This window comes from Macrotis lagotis, chromosome 1 (assembly GCF_037893015.1).
Source record: "Macrotis lagotis isolate mMagLag1 chromosome 1, bilby.v1.9.chrom.fasta, whole genome shotgun sequence".
Lineage (NCBI taxonomy): Eukaryota > Metazoa > Chordata > Mammalia > Peramelemorphia > Peramelidae > Macrotis > Macrotis lagotis.
The window spans coordinates 190,535,542-190,549,100 of NC_133658.1; the positions used below are offsets into that span (position 1 = coordinate 190,535,542).

A 13,559-nucleotide genomic window follows, 5' to 3' on the forward strand; every position below is an offset into this window, starting at 1 on the left:
GCATGTTGTCTCTGACTCTTTTGCCTCTTTTTGTATCCCCCAGCTTTTAGCAGTGTCTCGCTTATATAATTGTTATTATTTGCTCTTTATTCTCAAAGAGGACCATGACATCATGGATGTGATGCCATGACATGAAAGTGAGTTGAACTGAAGTGAGGGAGGGCTAGGCAAAATCATCAGCCACACTTCTCCTCTAGAGCCATCTGGTTCCAATGGACAAATATGGGTCAGAACAACTGGAGACAACCCTGAGTATAGGGGGAGATCTTGGTCTTTTTGAGTTAAGTCCTGAATAGGTCTCAGTTGGACAGCAACAATACCCATTCTCTAATTAGATTAAGTATAAAAAAAATGAAGCAAAGGACCACCTTTTTTACCTTAATAAAAAAAAAAAACAGAGAGGGAGAAAGACCCTCAGGGTTTCTGGCCAAAGCCAAAACAAATACTATTTATATTTACTCTGACCCAATCAGAGCCCAAACAAAGACCAAGCCCAGCTTGACCTGGCACCTATTATTGGTCAATCAGTGAGAGCCTGACATATAGAAGAAATTTTAATGGAGGTTTACTGAATGCATGAATATTAAATAACCATGGAGAATCATGAATTGACTCTATTTTATCAATAACAAAACATTAATATCAACGCAATGATGCTAATTTGTCTGTGTATTTGATTCAGACTTAAAATCCTCTAATTTCCATGCCTCCACGTTACCTTAGGATCCTCAGCATTTACTGCTAAGAGGTCCTGCCATGCACAGCAAATCACTCAGCCTGTGAAGCTCACATTTAAAGGAGATGCCAGGAGTATGCAGATGGAATGTGAGCAAAGTAATTTCGGAATAGGGACAAGAAAGCCAGAAAAGATGAGAGGCTGCAACTGAGTGGAGCAGAAGAAGCTAGGGATTCTAAGAAGAGATGTTGAGAATTCCAGGCATGGAGACAAGGGGTGTACTTGGAGACTAAATAGGCCAGTTTAACTAGACTATGGAGTATAGCAATGGGAGTCATAGATAATAAACCCTGGAAAGGTAGGGTGGAATCACATTATGAAAGTTTTCAGTGCCACGTAGAGAGGTTTGTATTTGATTCTAGAGACTAAAGAGGCACTCTTCAGAAGAGTACCATGGTTATATTTGAATAATCAGAATATCATTCTGGAAATGGTGTGTGGAGGTTGTATTGGAATGCAGAAAAAATTTAGGCAGGGAAACCAATAGTAAGAAAGAAGAATAAAAGATGGACAGGCTGCATGTTAGACTTGTATCAACCAAATATTAAAGTCCAAAAGGAGCCACAGGATATAGAAAAAAATAATCTATCACTAAATGAGTCTCCAATATGGATGAAATACAAAGGTATTATTAAAAACAGTTTTTATTCTTATTTACACATTCTCTAATGAGTGATACACAAAGCACTGGGCCTGGAACTTCTTGGGGAATAATAATACCATCTGATCTTTCAGAACATTGTGAAGCTCAAATGAGACAATATAAAATATTTACTTAACCCAATATCTAACTTATACATAATAGGTGTTTATGGTTTGTATCAAATACACCAGCAAACTTCATTACTGTGATAATGTTAATATGATGCCATGTTACTGATAACTATAGAGTCAACTCATGATTCTTCATAGTCCCAGAACCAATCAATTGACCCAGGAACCATGGAGCTTGGAAATAGCATTTAGGTTCATTCCATTCCAGGAGTTAAAATAAACAAGATTCATCTTACTACATAGAACTAGTCATCCTTACTACATAGAACAGACATTTTTGGATCTTAATATAAAATTCTAGCCTCTCTAGGCCTTTCTCTGCTGGCTATAAAAACTTACTCCTTTTTCTTCCCTTCCCAGTCTAATCAAACACTAGAAGTGTACTGGAGTACAAATAAACGTTTAAGGAACAATCTGTGGTATTCTTATTCTAATCAAATAAGATAATGTGTGTAAACCACTTTATAATACTTCAAGGTTTTATAAAAGTGAGCTATCAAAACCATTTCTAAAAATAACAAAAGACAAGACTAAGGGATTATGGAAATGTTCCATGACCCTCAGGGGAATTCAGTAGTGTATTGTAAGAGGTATAGTTAACTCATATTGCTTTCCTCACACTAACTCTTTGTCCAAAAAAGCAAAACAAAACAAAACAAAAACTGGTCCTTACACTTCATAAATTATTCATACTAAGGCAGTATTGAAGGCAAGGGGAATACAGGAGGTAAAGTCAGCTTGCTTCTTGTCAGGAAGAAAAATTCAAGATCCAAAATGCAAACTGTGCCCATAGGGTATATAATAATACCCTGATCTACCTGGCTCTGGAATGTATGTGAACAAGTAGAATGCCTTTATATGTTTTAAAGTATAACATTAACTTTCTCTAAAACTAAAAACTATCTGGAATTATTATTCTAAGTCATCAAAATGAAATACTATTGCAAAATAAGCATACAGTCTCATAGCAAAGGTGTTCTACAAAGATTTAATATTCCTTATGTTTTGAAAATTAAAAAAAGTCCATTTCCAAGATCCTGACTTAAAAATTACTTAAATAGTACTCACCTTTCAACCCACAGGACTGAAACGAGCTTTACACCATACTTTTGTGCTTTGTCCCAAGTACTCTGATAGCCTTGCTTAAATATGACATGAGTTACATTTCTGTTAAAAGTTTTTGAAACCTGTAGAATCATAATGAAAGAGAATGTGCAAATTATTATTTAATACTTAAAGCCATGAATTTATCAAATAAAATTACAAAAAGAAAAATAGATTAATGTAATATACTAGATAAAGAATAAAAAATAGGAGACCAACATTTAATAAATCCAAGAAAAAACTGCAAAAGCAGTTTGGTATATACCATATTAACTCAAATTGGCTATATGACCTGAATATTAGATTTACTAAAAAGACAGACAAGAATAAGATCAGGAATCTTTGACAAAGTATTGCTAAAGGGAGAATTACTTTTCAATTTAAAATTTTTAACTTTCATTAGTATCTTTAGTTTTTACCTGGACTTAGTTTCTAAATATAATCTTAGCCACTTCCCTTATCAGCAAGTCATATATAGCTTGTAACAAAAAAGGAAAAGCAATTAATTAAAACTGAACAATGTACCAACTGAAACTACATACAAATGTTACAGACCCTTAAGTCCCCCACCATAAATCTGACCTCTTGGAAGTTATAGCAGATTCTTTTCTGTTATAGACCCTTCCAACATCTGAATTTTATGATCAATGATCACGATAAAGATTGAAGAAAGGTGCATTTTTTATTCACTTCTTCTTAGAGTACAAGCCTGATCATTTTAAGTACAGTGATTTAAGTTCAGGTTTGTTGTTTCCATTTGTTGTCATATATGTATTGTTTTCATGGTTCTGTTTGCTCTATCAATTCACATAAATGTCTTCCCATGTTTCTGTACATGATTTAAATTCATCATTTCTTATGGCATAGTATCACAGGATGAAAAAAAATGATTCAGAACTGTTCCACTAAATCTATTTCATTTCTTTCTTTTGGGGGGGACAATTTTTTATCAAAGGTCCCACCATCTTTCCAAACACCCAAGTTCACTCTCACTTACCAATCATACCTTTCACATGCAGTCTTTTCTCTCCATTCACATAGGCACACATCTAGTTACCAACCCTAATAAAACTCTCGATTAGTCACGAACAATAGTCTTATAACTGAACTTGAAGACTCAGATGTCTCCCCACTCCAAACCACCTACCGCCCACAGCAGGAAAAATCATAATAACAAATGTTTAATCTAAACCATGCCTGCCTCATGTTCTTCACTAGGTCTTTCATGGTCTTCCAGATGATGGGGTCTCCCTCTCCTCTGCAATGTTATTTTGTATCTGTTACACAGTTTGTAATATGTGCATGTCATTTCCCTTCCAGGCTTCTGGGAATGAAAAGTCCTACAGGGCTGAAAATGTAGTCTTTTTTGATCCTTTATTCAAGCACAGTACTTGGTACATTCTAGGCAATTAATAAATATTTAACAATTGATTAACTGAAATAAAGATCTACTAACTAAAGGTACTTAGGTTCAGTAAAATTCCACAGCAATGAAAGAATCAATATAATTCCTTTGGAGTAGTAATAATAAAATGCCTGGTATAATAATAGAATGGCCATGCCCTGGCATTCTAATCTCACCTCTGCTACTTATACCCTGGTGTTTCTGAGCAAGCTGCTTTTCTTCTCTGGGCTTTAACATTTTGGAATGAGGAGGATGGATTCAAAGATCTGGAAGCTCCCTGTCAGCTCTTAATCTATGATCCAATAATCTATGCAATACTTAGTCACCTGATCTCTTCTGTGTCCTAGGTTCACTAGTAATTTACAAAGGGGAAAAAAAGTACTTTTCATTAGAAATCAAAGAAAGGTTAGATGCATATTGATGTTTTTAAAAATGAAAAAATAAAAAATAAAAATAATTTTTCATACCTCTGCTCCCATACTCAGGAGTTGATTCACAAAAGTTTTTGAATAATTTTCTACTCCACTGGATGACCATACTTCAACATATGCAACAACATCTGAAAAAGGAAATATACTACATTAACATGAACCGTACAATACTTATACAAATAACCTTTCCCCAAGGATTTCAAAAGACTAATTTTGTCAAGCAGTCCCTTCTCTGACCTTTGCTTTTTAAATATGTTCACCAGGAATGTCAATAGTAAGCCATTACCAGTAAAGCTGAAGCAATCTCATGTTGATTAACATAATAGCCAATTCTATTTTATAAATAATCTTACGTACCTTATGTATTATATTACTACTGGGTAGGTGGTGCAGTAAAGAGAATCTTGGGCCTAGAATCAGAATGTTTCATCTTCCTGAATTTAAATCTGGCCTCAGACACTTAGCTGTGTGACCCTGGGCAAGTTACTGAATTTTGCTTGTTTTGTTTCCTCATCTTTAAAATGAGCTGGAAAAGGAAATGGTAAATAACTCCAGTATCTTTGCCAAGAAAGCCCCAAATGGGATCACAAAGAGTTGGATATGGGGGGGGGGGGGCTAGATGGCCCAGTGGATAGAGCACTGGCCCTGGAGCCAGGAGTACCTGAGTTCAAATCTGACCTCAGACACTTAATTACTTAGCTGTGTGGCGTTGAGCAAGCCACTTAACCCCACTGCCTTACAAAAACCTAAAAAACAAAAACAAAAAAAGAGTTGGCTGTGACTGAAAAACAGCTATATATATATATATATATATATATAGATATAGATATAGATATAGATATAGATATAACTAGCCAAGATATACTTAATGAAGGAATCCAATTATGAAGAGGTTGATTATCTAATTTGGGGATATTTAACTCCTTATCTCTTTCCTCTGCTCTTTTTTTTTAGTTGTTTCACTGCTTACGTAAACATATTCACCAGAGAACAGAGAGGAAACATGGTGTACAAATCATTCCTTTACCTCTCAACAAGAGTTATAACAAAAGATTTATTAGTTAAAAAATTGGCATTACTTAAAAAGTCTAATTTTTATATGCATATGCTACTTGACCCAAATATGGATAGGTCATGTATATATGTACCAAGAAAAGAAAGTAAGTTTTCAGGTACCTTTTCTTCTACATAATCATTTGCATATCATTAATTTTTATAGAAAAGTTTAAATGGAAACAAAACTGAAAGATATAAGCTTCTAATGAAACTATCTAATTCACCTAGTGCTTTTAAGTTTCACAAGGGACTTTACATACATTTTTTTTATTTTTGCATTTGTTGAGATATAATCATTATTAATCCTATTTTACAGAAGAGGATACTAAGACTCAAACAGATTAAGTGATTTGCCCAAACTTATATAAGCTTTTAAGGAGTAGAGCAAGGGCACTTTCCTGAGGGGTTCAAGCCAATTTTGATCAATGACTATTTAGTGAGTTCCTATTATGTGCCAAGCACAGATCTTTGATTCCAAGTCTAACATTCTATCCATTAAACCACACTAAACCCTAAAAATAACACTAAACAAAAAGGTAAGCAGGGAGTTTCTCCTAGGTAGCCAGAAGATCCTTAGACTTCCTTTTATTTCCCTACTCTACTCTGTGATCCCACCCCAGAAGTGAGTTCATATTGTACTGCTTCTGTTAGTCCTATCAGTAGACCATCCCACTAAGTCTCACAAAAGTCAGAAGAACTCAGTTCTAATTCTTTGTGATACACCAGGGGCTTTTCTTGGCAAAGAAAATGAAAAGTGGCTTGCTACTTCCTTCTCCAGTAGAGTTAACCAAACAGAAGCTAAGTGACTTGCCCAAGATCACATAGTAATTGTCTGAAATCCTAATTAAACTCAGGTCTTCCTGCCTTCAGGCTCTATCCACTTTACCACCTAGTAGTCCCTTGTTAAGAGTAATGGATTCATTTGTGTTTTCTTTTTTCAAAACTTCACTGAATCCCACAACAGTAGATAAATATTCAAGGAGCTGCTTTGTATCAAATCCTCAAAGCAAAGCAATATCAATCACATAGTTTGAGGCCAAGCAATGACTGGAATCCAGTTCTATGACTCCAAATTCTGTCTACTTTCCACTATGCCACTGTGCCCTATTGCTACAATATAATGAAAAAAGCACACCTGGAAAACAGAAGAGCTGAGCCAATAATTATTTTTTGAAACTTAGCTAAAATTTACAAACTGAAACCTGGGTAATGCAACTCTCTTGCCTTAGTTTACTCAGCTGTAAAACAGGAATAGTTATATTTAAAGCTGTTGTGAGAATGCTTTTTAAAGCTTAAGCCAATACAAAAAAAAATGTGAAAAATGGCAAAGTCCTTGATTTTTAAAGCTAAAGCAAGTGATATAAAGGGGATAAAACAAATGGAACAGAGTCTTTGAAAAGATAAATGTATGGGATTAAAAGTGGGAAGGGAAAGAGTTTATATAATGGAAACAATTATTATCTACTGCTAGTTACTGGGTCACTTTAGGCTTCCTTTCCTCCCTTCCTTCCTCTCCCCTGCCTGGGATTCAATTGGACTTTCACTTCTTAATCTTAAAATACCATTCATCCATCTAGAGTAATTCCACTTGTTAAAGGCTAAGGAAAAGGGAGCAGAAGTTAATATATCAATCAATATTTCATGTGTTTACTATGTGGGAGGCATATAAAGACAAAAGCAAGTACTACCCTCAAGGAGTTCACATTCTAATGTGGGAAACAATATGTAAAGAAATAAGTAAAAGATACAAATAGTGTAGATGGAAAGTAATCACGTACAACTGCACATGAAGAGAATCTTTAAAAAAAAAGTCAAGAATTCTAAGAGGCAGAAGTGAGGAAAGACAGCAACCCAGGCAAAGGGAACAGAAGCGGAATGTTATGTTTGAGGGATAGCAAGTAGGCTATTGTGGCAGCTTCATGGAGAGGAGAAAAACATAAGAAAACTCAGAAAGATAGGATGGTGCACACACTGTGAAGTATTTTGAATGCTCAGAAGACTGATTTATATTTGATTGGTGCAGAGATTGGAAGGGAAATGGAAGGATATATGCTTTTGAAAAATAATTTTGACAAAAGACTGGAGGATTTAGGCTTGAGGCACAGTGTTCAGAACACTAGAGTACCAGACTAAGGCAAAGTAATGATGGTCTGAAATAGGGTGGAGGCTATTTAAGTGAAGAGAAAGGTATTTTATTAAAGTAGTTATAACAAGATTTGACAAGGCTTGTATTTTTGGACATATGGAGTGAGTGTGAGGAATCAAAGATTGTGAAAAAGTCTAAGATTATAAACCTGGAAGACTGCAAGGATAGTGGTACCCTGACCAGACATACAGAAATATAGGAAAGGTTTAGGCTTTGTGGAAAAGATGAGCTCTCTTTCAGACAAGAAAATTTGAAATGCCTTTAAGAGATCATCCAGTTACTGCTCTCAAGGTCTTTACATTCTATGAGGGCAGATAACATGTAAATGTACATATAAATATATATATATATGTAATATACACACACACACACACAAGCAATGTTTTTATTTAAGATTAAAGCAGACACACCCATGTTTGTAGGTAGCTGAGAAGAAGCAAATAGATAAGGAGAGCTGGAAAATTAAAGAGTGTGTGCAATGATGGTGGGGACAATCAGAGAAAGTAGCAGGGGATAGGGGTCAAGAATTCTATTCTTTTAAAGTAGAAAGACCACTTCTTTAATTGAAATTGGAGTAAATAGATTGTTGGGAAGAAGTTGGATGTGAAAAGAAAAAGGTTTCAGCCTTTGGCACCCCAGATAATTGCTACTGGCAATCTTGGTTATTCAACATTTTCAACCAATTAGTCCTCTGATTCAGTCATTCATTGCCATTATGACTGACAGCCTCCTTCAACCTCAATTCATCTAACCCTGTTACTTGTCTTCTAAGGCCCATCAGCAACTTTGCTTCTCCCTCTTGGGCCTAGAATTGTAAATTTAGAGCTGGAAGATCCCTTCCTGCTGTATAACCGCAGTTATACAGCTGTTACTTTTATTAATCTTCTTGAAACTCAATTCTTGATCTGTAAAATGAGGGAGTTGGATGACATTACCTGTAAGATCCTTTCCAGTTCTATAGCTGTGATTTTTAGAGCCTGTAACTGAAGGGTATTAGGAGCTCAGAGAACTGAACAGCATAACCATCCCAACTCAGACAACCAAATTTGAAACTTCAGAATAATTTAAGTTTTTCAATTAGTTGCAAATAGTATTTACTCCACCTGCTTTAGTGTTTATTCCCTCCATGTACAGTCAACAGGCTACTGCAGGTTTCCCTTCATCCACTTTCTACCTTCTCCAATTTATCTTCTACACAAACTACCAAAGTGATATTTCTACAGCACAAGCCTGACCTTGTCACATGGTAAACCTTTCTTTCTGCCCCCCCCCAAATTTCAATGACTCTGTATTGTCTCTAGAAAAATACACAAATTCATCTATATGGCATTCAAAGCCCTTCAAAGACCTAGACTGGCCACACTTACTGAACCGGCTGTTCTCCTACATCCAGATCCTTAACTTTGCACACCTGGACTCCTGTGATCAGGAAGTTTCCTTCTGCCACTTGTCAATATTTTCAAGATGGGAAATTACTTTGTATAAATTTAGTATTTAGTTCTATGCATACAAGTCTTTCCTCTCCACTCCTCCCCCGAATAATCTAGGAATTCTCAGGAATTCTGTTTAGCTTCTATCTACCTCCCCAAACATCTGGCCCACTAGAAACACGTGCTTAACAAATTCTTACTATCAGAAATCTGCTAAAAGGTACATTTAGGCCCCCTTTCTTTTTGTTTTTTTAGGTTTTTTCAAGGCAGTGGGGCTCGGTGACTTGCCCAAGGCCACATGGCTGGGTCCTTACGAAGTGTCTGAGGCCGGGCTTGATCTCAGGTCCTCCTGGCTCCACGCCTTTCCCCCCTTTTAGGAGAGAAGCCGAGCCCGGGGAGCTGGGGGGTCCCTGCAGCACCACCCGGGCGGGGCGGCAGAGCCCGAACTGGAACCCGGGCCCTTTTCCTCGTCCCTGGCCCCGGGGGACCTGGGTGTGGGGGGGAGGGGAGAGGTTAAGGCGGGCCGGGGGCGCCTCCGGGGTCCGCCCCGGGCCCCGCGTCATACAGATGGGAACCCTGAGGCCCAGGGGTGCGGTGGGGCTGGGCCACGCGTCCGGGCCTGCCCAGGAGGGGCCCCTGCGGCCTTCCTGGCCCTTCCACAAGCCCGGCCTCCCGCCCCCCACCCCACCCCGGGCTGAGGGGCCCGACAGCCCGGGGCTGCCCCGGGAGGGCGCCGTCCGGCCCGCCGGCCCGCTACCTTTCAGGATGGGCTCGGGCCCGGGTCTCGGGGAGCTCGCGGGGCCCGGGGCGGCCATCGCCGGGAGCTGCCCAGGCTCGCTACTCCCTAGCCCGAGGTCCCTTCGGCTCCGGGACACTGCGCCTGCGCAGAGACAAACTTTGAAAGCCGGGCCTAATTTTTTAGCCTCTAAAATCAAGTCCACTTTGTCCGGGTTTTCGCGGCGATCCGGGCTGGAGCCCTGGAGGCGTGGAGAGGGCCGGGGGGGGGGGCGGGCCGGAAGGGCTCCTCTCCCTCTCCTGTCAATCTTCGTTTAAAGGCCGGCAGCGCCGCTTAGCTCCGCCCCCGCTCTCCAGGGCCAGAAGACGCCTTCCGCCCGCGAGCATCCGGACGCGCTACTGGGGGGGGGGGGGGGAAGCCGCGGCGGTGACGCACCCGGCGTCCCTCCGCCCGCCGCCACGCCGCCCGGCACGGTGCGAGGCAAAACCCGGAGCGGATCACGCGGCTCCCGGCCCGGCACCCCGGCGAGCCGACCAGCCCGCCTGACTCAGAAGCCCAACCGGAGCCTCGCTTCCCTCTTCAAACCTCCCGCCGGCTCCGGCTCCGCCCCCCGCTCCGGGGCTCGCCATTGGCTGAGGGCGCGGCGGGCGGAGCCGCCCGGTCCCTAAGAGCGTCCCTAATCACTCACCTCCCACGTGCTGGCAGCCGAGCTTCGGGGAAACTGAGGCACGGGGACGGGAGAGTGCCCCGAGCTGCCCGGCTGATCTGAGGAGCCCCGCATCAGAACTGGGGGACCGGGGTGCGAATTCTGACGATGGATTCTTCGGAACTTCAATTTTTTTTTCAATTCCAAAATTAGGGCATTCAAGAGCGACCTCCCTTCCAGCAGGAAAGGAAAGGTCTGTGCTTCCACCGCCGGGCAAGCCAGGTCTGCAGAGATCCGAGCGGAGTGCGAGGGCGCCGGCCTCCACAGGCACGCAAAAGTGCCTTAACTCCACGATGCAGTTCCCACCTGAGGCGAATGGGGCACAGCTTGGAATGAGAGCCCACCAAAACCAGAAATCACTCTGCATTTATTACCAGCAGCTTGAGATGGCCCTTTCTCCTCTTTCTTTTTGTTTTAGTTTTTTTTTTTTTTTTTTTTTTTTTTTTTTTTTTTTTTTTGCGAGGCAACGGGGTTAAATGGCTTGCCCAAGGCCACACAGCTACGAAGTGTCTGAGGTCGGATTTGAACCCAGGTACTCCGAGCCGGTGCTCTATCCAACTTCACCCCTATCTTCTAAGGATACTCTTGATAGTCTCTAAGAAACCAATGCCCCCTCAAATGTAATTCATTTAATTCAAGTACTTATGGCAATTAATGGGCATGTAGGTGTTAAGAAGCTGGATTTACTTTGGAGGTCCCATCCATTTAAAATTTTATATCTAGATTAGGGAATTAAAGGTAAACAAATAAAGCTTTCTGAATTAAATGAGAAAACAATTAGAAAAACTTGATATCAGACTTTGGACTGCAATTCTTTTCCCTCTGGAACAATTGCAACAGGAAATTAGATTTTCCACCCCAAGCCAAGGGATTGCTTGTACTTAATTCAAGAGTAAAATTTCCTGTCTTCAATGATTTAATTATCTGCATGATATTTTTATTCAATTTTTCCTTTTACTTGATCCACATAAAGATACAACTACAGAGCTAACAAGCTATGTCATTCCTTGAGTTGGTTACTTAGAGAATTTCACACAGCCAGGGCAAAAATGCCTAAGACTTTTGTGCCTGGAGACATTGTTGTTTCAAACCTTTTCAAGGCCCTATATCGAGTTAATTAGTAGGCTCTCCGGAAGCCTTTGTCCAGCTGAATGAATGAATAATAATACCTTGTTTGCTATCTATCCCTGGGTCATTTGTAAATCTACAAAGAAGCAATTGAAAGAAACACCCTTGTTAAGAGGTGATAAAGATTACTCAAAAACCTTAATTTCTTTTCAGTTTTCCTTCAGTTTGCTCTAGTTTTAACATTTTTCTTTGCATCCTTATTTAGATAAAAGCTTTGGAAGGAGGTATAGGGAAATTGGTAGGACTGGAAGAAGAGCAGATGTGAGATTAGTTTTATTTAGCAATCAGAGAAGATGGACTGTTCTTGAATGTTAGCAAATTCTTATCATTTAAACATTTATGAAGCATGGAGTGTTTTTTATGGTACTTAAATTCTAAGATAATTTTTGATTAATTTAAAAATTTTAAAAATTTAAAAATTTTTTCGTTTCCCCTTCCTACTCCCATAACAGAGTAAGCAATTTGATATATGTGTGTGCATATGTGTATGTATATGCAATCATGTAAAGCATACTTGGGGGTGGCTGGGTGGTACAGTGGATAGAGCACAGGCCCTGGAGTCGGAGTAGCTGAGTTCGGATCCAGCCTCAGACACTCAATAATTCAATAATTGCCTAGTTATGGCCTTGGGCAGGCCTCTTAGCCCCATTGCCTTGCAAAAAATTAAAAAAAAAAGCATACTTGCAAAAAATTTTGTGAAAGAAGACCAAAAAGAAGAAAAGAATCTGGGGGGGGGGGGGGGATCAAGTGAAAACAATATATTGAGCAGCATTCAGAAACCATTAGTTCTTTCTCTGGATATGGATAGCATTTTCCATCATGGGTCCTTTGGAAGCATCTTGGATCATTGTATCTCTGAGAAAAACTGAATCATTCATAGCTAAACATCTCACAAAGTGGCTTTTATTGTGTACAATACTGTGTATGAGTTTATCTAAGTCCAGGTTTTTCTGAGTCTTACCTACTCACCATTTCTTATATAGCACAATGGTATTCCATTATATTCATAACTATAATTTATGTAACCATTTCCCAATTGATAGACATTCCCTCAATTTCCAGTTCTTTGCTAACATAAAAGAGCTGTTATATTTTTGTATACATAGGTCCTTTTAAAATTTTTTTTTAATTCTGAACTTAAGAAATAAAACAAGTATTTCCATAATATAGTCAAACAGGAATAAAAAGATGATTACACAAGGAACTGCAAAACTATTATATACAACTTAATATTCCTTTTAAATATATAATGAAGTTAGATAAATTTATTTTTCCCTTTTTTCTTCCTTCCCTCCTCCCACATTAGAATTGGCAATCATTAGTCATATATGTATGTTTTTGTGTGTATGTGTATATAAAACATTCCATATCAGTTCTTTCTCTGGATGCAGATATTGTCTTCTTAAATCCTTTGTGATTAATTTGGGTATTTATAATAGTCAAAATGCATTTATCAACAAAGCTGTTCTTAAAACAATATTGTTGTTACTGTACACAATATTCTCTTGGTTTTTCTCATTTCACTCTTCAATATTTCGTGTAACGTTTCTGTTTCTCTAAAATCATCGAGCTCATCATTTTTTTATAGCACAGTAGTATTCCATAATGATCAAATACCTCAAATTGTTCAGCCATTTCCCAGTTGATGAGCATCTCTTCAATGTCCTTTTCTTTGCTATCACAAGGAAAGCTGCTATAAATATTTTTAGAACATATAGGTTCTTTTCCTTTCCCCCCCTTTTCCTTTTTTGGAAATACACCTGAGTAGTGTTGGGAGAAAAAAGGGTATATACAGTTTTATAATTCTTTGGATATACAACTCTTTTATAATTCTTTGGGCATAATTCCAGAATTTATAGATTTAGAGTATAAGTAATCAAAGTTGTCATTTGTGCCAACTCCTTTAT

At 39.0% G+C, this 13,559-nt stretch overlaps 1 protein-coding gene across 6 annotated transcripts in view; it reads right to left on the reverse strand.

Annotated features, from left to right (window-relative positions):
- Positions 1-10,066, reverse strand: part of MCPH1 (microcephalin 1) — a 382,408-nt gene extending 372,342 nt beyond the window's left edge. For 2 of the 6 annotated variants that reach the window (XM_074209529.1, XM_074209528.1), the window contains exons 1-3: positions 9,840-10,049; positions 4,487-4,578; positions 2,579-2,697 (exon numbers count right to left, since the gene is read on the reverse strand). In XM_074209529.1, coding sequence (XP_074065630.1) covers positions 2,579-2,697; positions 4,487-4,578; positions 9,840-9,897 — 269 coding nt within the window. In that variant the 5' untranslated portion in view covers positions 9,898-10,049. Of the gene's footprint in view, positions 1-2,578; positions 2,698-4,486; positions 4,579-4,807; positions 5,029-9,839 lie in introns of those variants that run through there. The other 4 variants (XM_074209531.1, XM_074209530.1, XM_074209526.1 and 1 more) reach the window with 4 other exon arrangements.
- Between the last annotated feature and the right edge of the window lie 3,493 nt (positions 10,067-13,559).